At 42.3% G+C, this 13257-nt stretch overlaps 1 protein-coding gene across 1 annotated transcript in view; it reads right to left on the bottom strand.

The window, feature by feature from the left end:
- Positions 1 to 496: 496 nt before the first annotated feature.
- The window catches only part of usp54b (ubiquitin specific peptidase 54b), a 55738-nt gene continuing 42977 nt past the window's right edge, over positions 497 to 13257 (bottom strand). Inside the window, 5 exon segments of the mRNA XM_032503244.1 lie at positions 497 to 2866; positions 5874 to 6005; positions 6109 to 6236; positions 6418 to 7235; positions 9645 to 9792. Coding sequence (XP_032359135.1) covers positions 2780 to 2866; positions 5874 to 6005; positions 6109 to 6236; positions 6418 to 7235; positions 9645 to 9792 — 1313 coding nt within the window. The 3' untranslated portion in view covers positions 497 to 2779.

Below are 13257 nucleotides of genomic sequence, written 5' to 3'. Positions count from 1 at the left end.
AATTGCCCCGCAAAGGGGCCACAGATAATCCTGTGAAGGTATCAAATACAATGGGGGCAAACACAAGCAGTGTGGCTAGTCAAGACATGTCTGGATATTTTGAGTGAAAGTATGTCCAAAGATGTAGTGTCTTATCCCGACAGGCCCGAGTCAGTCAGCAAATTAGCACTTTGTAAAATAAATTCATTAACTCTATAGAAATTAGTGCTGTGACATTTAATTTAGGTCGTTTTCATGTCTGAGTAGTATGGTACGAGAGCTGACACCTATTTAAAGATTTAGGTAGGAGCTTTTTCTGAGCTTTAATAATTTATTTTACAAGTAGTCTATATGGTGTGAAACTACCAACACAAGTAAAGTCTCAAAATGCAAATGCTACCATGTAACATTTTGAGATATAGAGAATAAAAGAAACACAGTTTTGTAAACACAAATATAAAATCAGATTTGTGTGATCCATGATTAGCAGAAACCAATGATGACAGAGACGTTGTACGGTGGTTACGCCCCCTGTGGGAGTGCATTGGTAATAACTTTATTGCAAAAATACAGGTTCCCTCTTTCCCCGAGCATCACCACCCCAGAACTGACACACACAGTCTACACACACCCACATACAATAAACCATCTGCAGTGGTTAACTCTTTACTTTTCAAACCTCTCTTGTCTCGCACCATCACATCATTCACAAACATACACTTTCATCCTTTAGTTTACATTCATTCGCTCTCTTTCTTTCTTTTTGCTTTCTACCGACTCGTTGCTCTCTTTTTGCATTCCATTGGGTGAAACATAGTAGTTAGATGCAGAACAACAAAGTTCACCAGCAGCATTAAACTTAAGAACTCCTCCACCTCTCTTTGTCTCTGCCAGAGTCCATGAGAGCGCCGGTGGGTGGGTGTGTCTGCCTCCTGACTATCTCTGATACAAGATCGTGAGGGAAGGTTGATTTGCATAGCGGACTCATGCGCTACAATTGGCTACATTCTCCCACATCCAGAACCCAAAAACAAACAAACAATCGAAGAAACAAAAAAAACAACAACAAAATCTGAACCTAAATGAAAACAGAAACAGCAATGTTAAATATACGCTCTCTGAGTTAAGTGCCAACCTTTGGTTTAGTTACAACGATCAATCAACATCAGTAAATTCTTGAAGAAATTAACATGGGCCAGTTGTTGTATAAGGACTTTGTTATTTGATATCATATTTAATAAAGCATATAATAAATGTACGCTACACGCTGCTCCTCAGAAAAAGGGGTGAATCAAGTTATAACTGTTCATTACTGTATAATAACTGTTCATACAACTGAGGAATGGTTGACATCTCTGAAGAAGTTAGCTCACTGGCTGAAAAAATACCTCTAATACATATATATTATATAAAGCATATTCATATTAGACATGTCACTGTCTCAGGCTGAAGATGAGCATTTTCTATTCACATCTGAGGTCTCAAAACCAGTTTCAGTGGGAGAGGGAAATAATTAAGAGTAAATTGATAAGTGCCACTGAAGTTCACCTGAGGCCTTTAAGTAAAACAAATGCCATTGACTTCTCTCCAGCTGCTCCTCCGTCAAATAGCCTTCGGAAAGTGCACTTCTGCCATGTAACCTTGTAAAGCGCACTTGAGTCAATCCCTTTTTTCATTGATAAAGCCTACAGTAAGAGAAGGGTTTCCTAACCTACATACTCTCATTCCTTCCCGACTTTCCTCCCCGTTTGGCCTTATTCTGGTGCTACTGTTTCCTGTTTCGGAAGAAAAAAAGCAAGCGCGAATAAAATACAGCAAGAAGGAAAAAAAAAGAGAACAAGTAAAGAAGCCCAAAAAAAAAGGAAGCGCTTTTCTTGTTTAATCTCCCGGTAGAAACGGGAGAGCTGTCATTAGGTCGGCGAGCAGTTTGGGGGCGGAAACTCCAGCTAGACACTTGTGAAGTGCACTCCACTTCTATTTGAAATGCAGACATGAGGAAGTACCACTTTAAGTTTATCAATATTTGTTAATTATCATTATCAACATTCCATAAGGTCTTATTTAGTAACATACAGGTTTCATACATGACTTTTTCTGTACATGACTTTTAGTTATTAGTGAGTTCGGTCTCGGGCAAGGTTACTGTGCGCGCACACAGGAAGAAAAAGACAAACAAACCCCAAAACAAAGAGGAAAAATATGGCTGTCCATCTGAAACAGACCCAGTTCGGCTATGTGTACGTCCAATAAGAAATGCCCGTGAAGAAAGAGGAAGAGGCGTGGCTACTAGGTAAGAGTCTCCCCCTTGAGCTTAGGGTCCTGAAGGATGGAGGACGAGTCTGCCGAGAGCTTAGGTCATAGTCAGATCCGCCAGTGAGCAACCAAACCAACAACACCACCGAAAGCGGCATGCTCGCCAGGCTGACTGCACAGGGACGCCCTCTGAAAACCCAGGGGGGAGACGAGAAACAACAGTCCCGGGAAGTAGGGGGGAAGGTTGAGGTTGTAGTTGGGGGGTCAGAGTGACTGCATAGACAGAATAGTAGGTCAAGAGGGAGAGGGAGAGTAAGGGAGGGAGGGAGGCAAGGAGAGGCTAAGCGGGGTGCTGCAGGCGCTGAGGGAGGCTCTATGTCAGTGCAGATGTGCATGTGTGCGTGCATGTGTTTGCGTGTGCATGTTGTTTGAGGAAGGAGGAGGAGGAACAAGATAGGAGTTGCGTTAGATCCTCCTGAGCCAATTCCAGCTCCGTGAGACGGGCCCCGGCGCTGATACCCCACGTGGAGGTGGACGCCGTGGGACATTAGTGAAGCAACGCGGGACTCTGGTCAGAAGACAGCTTGACCCCCGTCAGACACAGCCAGAAACTCACCGCACTGCCAGACCGCTCCTGAGACAAGAGAAAAGACAAATTACAGTAGCATGAAGGTGCATTCAAACATTTAGAGAGAATTTGTACGGCTAAACTATGAAATGTGGAAGAGGTATACCGATCCTTCACGTAGAAATCAGTTTGAGCTTGCCACAAATGTTCAACACATGCAAACACAGGGTCTAAACAACATGTCATGTGCTATTTGGTGCAAGTTTTAAACTACTCGAACCCTGGTGTTCCCCACTTTCTACTTAAATCTGATCCCCAAGTAGGAAATTTTGTCCCACATGTCTTCACCACCCTGAACCAATGCATTGATTTAAGTTCAAACACACAAGGCCATTTTTTTTTTCAGCACCATTTCAGTTGAAATAAAATAACAAGTCATGTCTTCTACATCAATTTATTGGCCTTTTCCTCTTATTTATCTCTGGACACTTTGAAATCTAATGTAAAGTTCTGTGAATTAGTAAAGGGATATGACAGCACACCAAAAGGCCTCATCCAGCACATGGCTGCAATGCAAATTAATATATAATATAAGATAAAACATTCACATAAAAAGGGGAAAGAAATAACTTCCATGAATTGACTGCAGCAACATTTATAAAAGAGAAAAAACACATGGACATGGACATAAGATGTACATGAATTTCAGCAAAAGAGGGATGTTTTGAGATTAACTAAATTAATTTTAAGCTATCCACAAATTTAGGTTTAAAGAATAGTGAATATACTATTTTGTACTCAACAAAAAAGATTCAACCTTTTCTAACCAACAATGTATTTATGGTAATTTATATTCCTCTTGTCTAGTTTTCTCTAGTCATTTGACTAATTGCTTTACTGAAAAAAAGATAGAAACAATCTCACAAACCACACAATGACCTTTACGTGGAACTTTACAAACCTGGTTATTTATTTTCCCTGTATAATTAATGCAGGTTTCTGAGTATGTGCAGCCAATGGGCCTTGATTCCAGGGAATGATAGGATACCTGGATCAGAACTCAAGCTGGCTTATCCAGGTTTTTTTTCAAACTGGGTTATAATGTTTACATCCACAGAACAAAGACATGCAGCCGACATGCAACCCCAAAAATATTTGGGGAATAAAGCCTTGTATATTGAGACCAGTTTTATTTGGATTCACCTCACATCTCAGACAGACTGAATATAAATCCGACAGGTTTTAAGGGTCAGTGTCTACTTGCTGTTTATTTATTTTTCTGTTTTGTATTTGTAATATCATTGTTTCCTGGTTTCCTCATTATTTAGGTACCAACACCTCAGGCACCTTGTCCCACAATTCTTTATTTATTTTATTTTGATTACATATTAAAAAATAAAAAAATAAAAAATAAAATAAAAGTTTCTGTTGTCAGTGTTTCGTCTAAAAAGTTAAGAACTGAAGGGAAGTGACGCATGCAGTGATACAGTGTTTGAGCCAGTTGTTCCAAGCTGTCGTTTAGGGCAAAATGATGGACTTACTACTGGAAAAAAAAAGTTTTTTTACTAGAGAGAATAAAAACATCTCGTTGAAAATATTTCAGATCGATGTGCATTAGCCTCAGCTCCCACAGTGAGGTGTGATTTTTTCACTCTAAAACTGAAGAGGTGTAAAAATTGGAGCTGATGCCTCTGCTTTTCAGACCATAACAAGACTCTAAAAAGAGACACCTCAACAAACAAACGAGACAGGTCTGCAGTTTTTCTACATGTCATCCTGGCCTGGAGTAAGGCTTCCAAAGTTGGAAATAACCTGATGATGTTGTTGTTGAGCTCAATTGTGATGTGTCCTTAAAGAAAAGTTACAGTTAGTTCATAGAAGGTATGCGATTTCTGCTGGATGCTTTGACTAAATTTGACACATGTAGATTTGCCCGGGGATGAAAATAACCTTTGGATCTCCACAGCATACCACAACAGCATGGTGGCCCAATGGCTAGCACTGTGGCCTCACAGCAAGAAGGTTCTAGGTTTGAATCCAGGTCTTTTCAGTCCTTTCTGTGTGGAGTTTGTACGTTCTCCCCATGTTTGTGTGGGTTTCCTCTGGGTGCTTCCACCACCATAAAAAAACAAAACATATACTAGTTCCTCCAGTCAGTACCCTGGCACTGTAAATGGCTGCTGACTGCTCCCTTGAGGGATGGGTTAAATGCAGAGAGTGAATCTTGCTACATACCTTTAACGGTTATGACACAAAGTAAGTTTTTCTTCGCCACTGTCGCACCAAATGCTTGCTCTTGGGGGAATTACTGGAATTGTTGGGTCTTTGTAAATTATAAAGTGTGGTTTATCCCTACTCTATGTGTAAAGTGTCTTGAGATAACTCTTGTTATGATGTTATACTATAAATAAAGTTGAATTGAAAAATCACAAATTAGTGCACATCCCCAGGACATATTTGTGTGCAATTAGGGGGCTTAGTCTGTCTTTGTGACACATGAGTTTGCCAGAAATTAAAATGTTCACCATAAAAATCATAAAATATCAAGAAAATACTTTTCTATTGTGACCTGATTTAGAAATTGCTCAGAAAAACACTCATCTGGCACTCAGAATAACTAAACCAAGGAGATATGCCAACTCTTCACAGTCTTGAGCAGATGAGTGGTATTTTCCTTAAAAGGTTAGAGGAGTAACGCCATATGAGCTCAGCGCAGTCAGTGTTTACCTGTGAAGCAGTGGAGGGAAGTGGTGATGAGAAGGTGTTGGTGATGAGAAGGATGGAGGAGATGATAGTGGTGGAATAGCAACAGGGACTCAGAAGAGAGGAAGTAAGCAAGGAGAGGCACTGACATCAGCCTGCTTTACCTTTGAGACAGAAAGAGAAGGAGAAGCAGAGAGAGGAGGACAGATTGGAAATCGAGCAGGACAAAAAAGAGAAACGAGACAAACAGCAGCGGAGAAGAGCACAGGGAAAAGCAATGTGTAAAGTGCCACGGTAACGGGATATCAGGCAGATGCAGTTTAACAACACGGCCAAAGGGAGGCAGCAGAGCCCAGGAAGTCACACTCACAAAGCTGCGGGTTGCAGTCAGCCGGCTGCGGCGCGAGGTCACTACTGTGCCGCTCAGGCTGCGTCCAATTTGTCTCAGGTTTTCCCCATCACCAGGCTCCACCCCACAACGCAGATCCCGCAACATCATTGGCTGCAGAGGGAGAAAATGTCTGTCAGACGCTGGAAAATTTGATCCAACTAATGACCTGCGAGCACGTGAGGGGATTCTGTTGGAAAGGCTCCATAGACAATACCTTGTTGAGGTAGGTGGGGGTGCTGGTGCAGTCCGCCCCGTACACACTCCTCTCCATGTCTGCGTTGGGGGTCTTAGAGCGAGTCTGCCCTCCCACCCTGGATATGAGCCTCTCTGATGGGCTGCAGCCTTAAAACACACACAGGCGGGTTTAAAAAAACACAAAAATACAAATAACGACAATACACACTAAACTATGACATTTCATTTTATTACATTTTTAGAAGTTTTCCAAAGTATTGTGGTAGCTCTTGGTTTTGTGAATGACTGCATACAGTATGTGTATGTGCGTGTGTGTGCGTGCATGTACCTATCTTTCCAGCCAGCAGACTGGCCTGGTATAGGGAGTCAAGCTCAGACAACTCAGCCTCTTCACGGGCACAACAGGGATCACTGTGTTGCCCTGGGGCATGCTGGGAGCTGTAGTGCCCTGGAGAGGACTGGCAACTGTAGCTGTAGTGCTGACTGGAGGTCTGCGGCCTGATGGGGACACAGCGGTCCGGGGGCGTTTCATATGGTGTCACCACGGCGTCGGGGCGGTCCAAACTCCAGGAGGACCAATGACGTGTGCCGCTGTCGGCGGCAGCTTCGTGCATCTGCCAATGCTGAGCAGCACCAGTGGGCGAATGGGGCTGGGGGGGCTGCCAGAGAGGCATGAGAAGTTTCCTTTGCCCAGAGGCTTCCAGAGGGCAAGATGGGGGAGGAGTAGAGGATGGAGAGGGAGGGTGTGTGTGTGTGGGTTCAAGGTGTGGGGAGTGTGCAATGTGTGTATCCCAGAGACGCAGAGGAAGCGAGGGCAGAGAGATGGCTAAGTGCTTCCCCAGGGGTCTGACACTCACCCCCCCTGCCTGCAGCAACTCACACAGCCTCACCCCTGTCCCCTCCCTCCCATCCTTGCCTTCCTCCCATCTCCTCCCCATGCATCCACCCTCCTCCTCCTCCCCTTGGCTAGAAGGTGCGCAAGGGTGAGGGATGCTGAGGGTGAGCAGGGGTCGAGGGGGAGCAGGCCGATAGGGTGGAGGAGCAGGCGGGTCCGGGCCCAGAACAGCATCCTGGTTGGGCGCTGCCTGGTCCTCTTCCTCCTCCTGATTGGGCGTCAGCAGTACTTGGACCGGGCCAGGCTGTTCACTGGAGGACACAAGAGAGGGAGGGTGTCAGTAAGCCAGCAGCAAGTAAAAAAAAAAAAAAAAAAACTAAAAAAACAGAGCTGCTCTGACGTCAGGTGAGTTACTGCATAGGGGAAGGTCACAACAGCACTACAGGATAAACAAGCAGCAAAACAGACACACACGTACAAACACACACAAGCTCTCATACTTTCATACACAACAAACAGCTACGAGCACACAATGATGCAGCCTTGTGCAAGCACCGCTTTGTGTATGGGATCCACAGCCATGCTGTTTATGAGACAGGCATAAGCTCAGCTCCATTGACTGACAGATCGCTGCAGGTTCACCACATGTAACTCTCTGATCTGAACACATCCAGCTCAAACAACCAAACACTTGAAGACTTCAATCTGATTATCAAAACAACAAACTACCCTCTGCTGCATTGATGCAGTAAATCAACACTGAAAATAAATGTGGCTTCTACAGTCTGGAGTAATTCAGTCTCGGTGGGCCACTATATTACTTTATTGATTTACATACATTAATATGTGGAGGATATGATAAATGTTAAACATTATTGGAACGTCTCTGCAGAGATTCTGCACTCCATCACAGTAGCTGCGTGTGTGTGTGCGTGTGCGTGTATATTGATCTACAGTAGTGTGTGTTGGTATGTGTGAACAGCAAGTCTGTCAGTTTGTGGGTCTATTTTTAAAGACACAAGAGTGTGCGCAAACCTGTCTGTGTCTATGTGAGTACCAGCCCCCATCCCCCCACATTAACTTGTCTCTTTTTCAGTCTTAGTAATTACCCAGAAGGCTTTGCAGCAGCAAGCTATAAATCAGAGGCTTGTGTTGATCAATAGAGAAGAGGAGGATGGTAATAAAAGAGGCTGAGCGCTGAGCTCTACCTCCTCCTTCCCTGCATCATGTTGTTAACAGTTTGGGTTTCCAATTTATTCATTTTTAACACATTTTGCTGTAGATTAAACTGAGTTCTAATGAAACAGGGCCTTAACCCGTAATTAACATGACCAAGTTAGCAAATCCAATCATTGTATTTACTATAAAATCAGCTGGTTTAAAGTGTCGCAGAAAGACTCCTGACAAGCTGTCATGGGAGAATGTTTTAGAGTAGAATATACGATTTTAATGACCATGTTTAAGACATGTATGGGACTGGCTCCTCCCTATATTTGTAATTGCTAACTTCATGAGTTTAATCAAAGATCTTCTAGGAGACTGGGTCTTTGTGATTAGGGGCACTTAAATCTAGAATTTATGTTATTTCAAACAAAATGTAAATAGTTTTGATTCTGAGGGACAGACAGCCAAAAATGAGGGACATCTGGTGGGATCTCCAGCAGGAGTGGAACTGTCCCGTAAATGAATTGTTGTCAGTATAGACTATATTTTATACCACTCTGAGCTGTGCATTTTCTTTGTTGAGTATTTGTCTGATTAATTGATTAATAATTTGGTGCCTAGAATGTAAAAAAATTGGGAAAAAGCCCGGTCACTATTTTGAACAGTTAAAATCAATTGATTGCTTGTTTTGTTCGACCAACAGTCCAAAAGATGTTCAGTTGACTGAAATCAATGGAAGGCCTGGACCCTGTTATACTTGCTTGCAAGTCTAAATCTTATTTAAATATGTTAGACGTGATTATTTCACATTCTAGATGAGCTGCCTCACTCTTTAAATATCATGTACGACAATTCCTACAAAACTTCCCTTGCCCAGCAAAACTAACACATCCGGAGGAACGCAGACTGACTTACTGTAACACACAAACACAACAGCAAATAGCAAAAAAACACAAAACCACAGTGCAGGATCTGGGACTACAATCGCACAGCAGCACAGAGGACAGAAACACAGTGACGGACTGCAGCTTTACAGACAACACAAAGAACTGAGGGAAGCCTTGGCAGCACACAACTACAAAGAGCAGCACAACAACAATGCAGGGAAGCAGTGAAGCACGGGAAAGCAGAGAGCAACTCTGTCTCTCTCTTTTTATATGACGGCAACACAGAGCCTAGCAAAGCAGGTTTTTACTGCACTGCAACAAACACACAAACACGAAGACGTTACTGTATATAGCCAAGTGCTTGAGAACACACATTCATTCAGACACACATACAGCAGGATGTGAAAGTGCAGTGCTTGGGGTTACAAAAAAAAAGGGGTTCTGGGATCTTTGGCAGCCAGAGCTGAAGACACACACATGAGGGTGTTAAGGTGTTTTTAGGCAGCCAGCACCCAGAGGACGCACACAGAAGAGTCCTGAGGTGGGTTTAAGGAAAGCTTGAGCTGAGGACACACACGAAGTGAGGGAGGGAGGAAAAGAAGAAGGGGTGCTGAGGTGGTTTTGAGACAGGCACCGCTGAGGACACATAAGGGGGGACAGTGGTGGTACCTGCAGGGCCCCTGTGGGCGGGTGCTTCCTGTGTCCCGTTCCATTTCCTGTTCCTGCCTGCGTTTGATTTGGCCCCCAGTGCTCCTCATGCACGCAGCTACAGTCAATCCGCTATGAGCGTTAGCCTCATGCAGGGGTCTGAGCACAGCTGAGGATGTTAACAACAGAGCGGGAGATAAAAAGGAGAAAAGACAGAAAGATATAATGACAGAGTGGCAGAAAAAGAAAGAGTGAGGGAACGGAAAAGAAAAGTATTCCAGAAATTAAATTGAGTAAAAGATGAAGAAAGAGACAAAATATGAGCATGAAAGAACAGGTGAGACAAAAGGGGACAGAGAAAATAGAAGCAGAGCAGAAGGAGTGGTTATGAGGGGGCCGGCATGCATAATGCTCCTCTACTGTAAGTCAATGTGTTTTAAACATGTACATGTACAGAGTTCCAAAGTGGGATGAGATTGGTTAAATAATACATCAAAAATAGTAACCACTGGATACATATCACAAGGTGAATTTCACTAGAAATTGCTCTTTGTAAACAAAACATTCTGTTTTAGATGAATTTAATAACTATGGGGCTTTATTTTATCCCCATTTACAACAAAAGAGAAGTCCAAATTTTCTGCAGCTCTGATTTGCACCTTCTTCTACAAAGCTATGACTACTTTGTGCTGCTTACACACAGGTTTTTGCCACTAAAGGCTTACTTGGTTTGGTATGACCAGTGACTTATGATGGCTAATGTTATTCAATTTAATACTGCTTTATAACAAACATCACTGTGTCAAGTTACATTATCTTTCTTTTTTTTATGTTGACAAAAATTTGAGGATACTATTATAAGAAAACTTTGAAATAGGAAGACTTTATAGGAAGACTTTACAGGATCTAATCCCACTTTGCAACTCTGTTGTAAATGCATCAATATGTAAACTTGGACTGTAGTTAGTAAGTCACAAAGTCAAGATTAGATAAGTGAGGAGCAAAGTTGAGGCTACGTTCATGAAGCCACACCAGAGAGTAAAAAAAGGACAAAGCTTTCTATGGTGCGTAGCCTTGTGAACGCACCCTGGATGGTGTTAGTTGGTTATAAAAAAGATGCATAAGAGGACAACAAAAGAGCTGCCATCGCCCATCCTGGCTTGAGTTTAGAGACTTTTGACTGATAGAGACAGAGTAAAGGAAGGTTGATGGCAGCTCTGTTGGTTGTAATGTCCTCTAAAACACTGAGGCAGATTGTTTAGAGTTCGTCTGAAACCATCAATACGGATGTAGGAAACCAAATTCTGTTACGTAATCGCACTGATAGTGATGCCATCTGTTCGTTTACAAGTTGTCCTTTCCTTTCACTTCATCAAGGTTGAGTGTACTCACAGGGGTGTGTGTGTGTGTGTGTGTGTGTGTGTGTGTGTGTGTGTGTGTGTGTGTGTGTGTGTGTGTGTGTGTGTGTCTCAGGTACATGAGGCTGAACACACTAAAGCACACACAGTAGGACAGACCGGACACAGCACAAAAATCCCTGATAGAGATTTAGTTAGTGCTGAGCTAGAGGGGGAAAACCTGCACACCTGCAGTTCAGACAAGGCTCTCTCTCACACACACACAGACACATATTTTCTTAAAATAGTTACGCAGGCACAGACAAATATTATTTGTGGATGCAAGGACTAAGTATGCGTGAAAACACACACACACACACACAAACACATACACACACACACACACACACACACACACACACACACACGAATGTGGACCACACCAGAGCTGTCTTTTGAGCCAAGTGTCCAGTCTGTCAGGGTAAATCTGAAGTCAGGTCTCAAGCCATTTAGATCATGTCTAAGTCAAGCCCCAAAGTCCCAAATTGCAAGATATAAATCTGTCTGAATGTTGATGGTGAAAATGACACAGCATGTGTCTTTTTTTAATTTTGTTTTTTTTAATTGTTTTTTTTATTTAAATGTTTTACCTTTAAGTCTAAAGTAAGTAACCTCAGTGCAATGAAGTCTAAGTCACGTCTCAGGTCCTGACTGTTACTTGAGCGACTCAGTACCCCAAATCCATAAAGTTGGGGGACTTACCTGAGACAGATTAAAAAAGACTTAGAGTCTACAGCCCTGCTGGCGGCTCTATGACTCTCTGTACTTAGGCACAGCTGTGCCTTCAGCTGAATGCAAATTTCAGCATGTTAAAATACTTACCATGTTCACCATCTTTGTTACTAACATTAGCTAAATAGTACTAAACACAAAGTACAGCTGAGGTTGATGGGAAAGTCATTAGATTTCATGGTATTTGATGAGAAACCAAAGTATTGTATAGTACAAATGAAATGAAAGTTTACTCATACAGGAAAAAGTCAGGAGATCACCAGTAAGTAAGTCTTTGAACAACATGTCTTTGCAATCTATCCACCAAAGTGCCAGAGCTGCCCATTGAGCAATACTGAAGCGTGACTAAAAAAAACAAATTGATACAATTTCTAACATTTAGTTCCTAGTAATAAAACACTTGAGCCTACCCTTAATATTTAGCACCTCTCATGTTTTTTTGTTAGACCTTCCATTCCTGGTAAACGCCTAAATCTTTCAATGGTCCATGCCCCAAGTTTGCAACGTAAACGTGTAGTACTAGTCCCGAAGCCCAAAGTGAGATTACTCATCTGGTGTAACTACAGATACTATTACTCATTACGCCAGAAGGTCCTGTAGAGCCACAGAACACATTACAGTGTCATTATTCCCAGTGACTAGTAAATTAACTTTGACATGTAAAATTGGTGCCCCTTTAAGTATGATTTAAGTCTCACGTCTACAGCTCTGGAACACACAATCTCACATACACACAAAGGTACACACAAGTACCTACACTATTTATATGTATAGTATGTATACATTTACATGTATAGAAATATGAATACAGGGAGAAACATTCTTAAACACACACACACAAATGCACGCACACACACACACACACACACATATAAAATCACAAACACTCACAGAATTGTCTTGCAAACTAAGAAACACACATTGTAAACTCCCTAGAAGTCTGAACTTAGACTGGGATTGTGATTTGAAATGGGAATCACTTTGAGAAAGTTTCCCACTCAGTGCTGGTCAGTAAAAGTCCCAAAAGAGTTACCATGTTGGTGAAAAAAACTCTCTGAAGTCAGCTAGAGCTCAGCTGGAACTGTCAGACACAACACACACACACATTTGTTCTGACATAAAACACTCAGAAAAGACATACACAAACACAAATATATACAGTATGACTCAGAGTAACACACACTGAACTTGTAGACAAATATACAGACAGATAGAGAGACAGCCGAACAGATGGGAATGAGGAAAAAGGGGAGATCATACGGCACAGACAAGTCACTGTGACTGCTAAACTAGATGACAGGTGATAATGTGACCTTAAAGTTGCACCGGGCAAGATTCTAACATAAAAATATTTTATTAGCCCATATCATAACACAGCGCCACATCCCTCAAATTGAAATGCCAGACATTCGCATTAGTTGTATTTTTTGTAAGTGAAAAGTGAGATTGAAATTGTTTTCAGAGATGGCTTGATACAATCTGGGGTTAAAAAGATACAACGTTGC

Source organism: Etheostoma spectabile, chromosome 21 (genome assembly GCF_008692095.1).
Source record: "Etheostoma spectabile isolate EspeVRDwgs_2016 chromosome 21, UIUC_Espe_1.0, whole genome shotgun sequence".
NCBI lineage: Eukaryota > Metazoa > Chordata > Actinopteri > Perciformes > Percidae > Etheostoma > Etheostoma spectabile.
The sequence above is the reverse complement of the archived record's forward strand: the minus strand, read 5'-3'. Positions and strand labels throughout refer to the sequence as shown.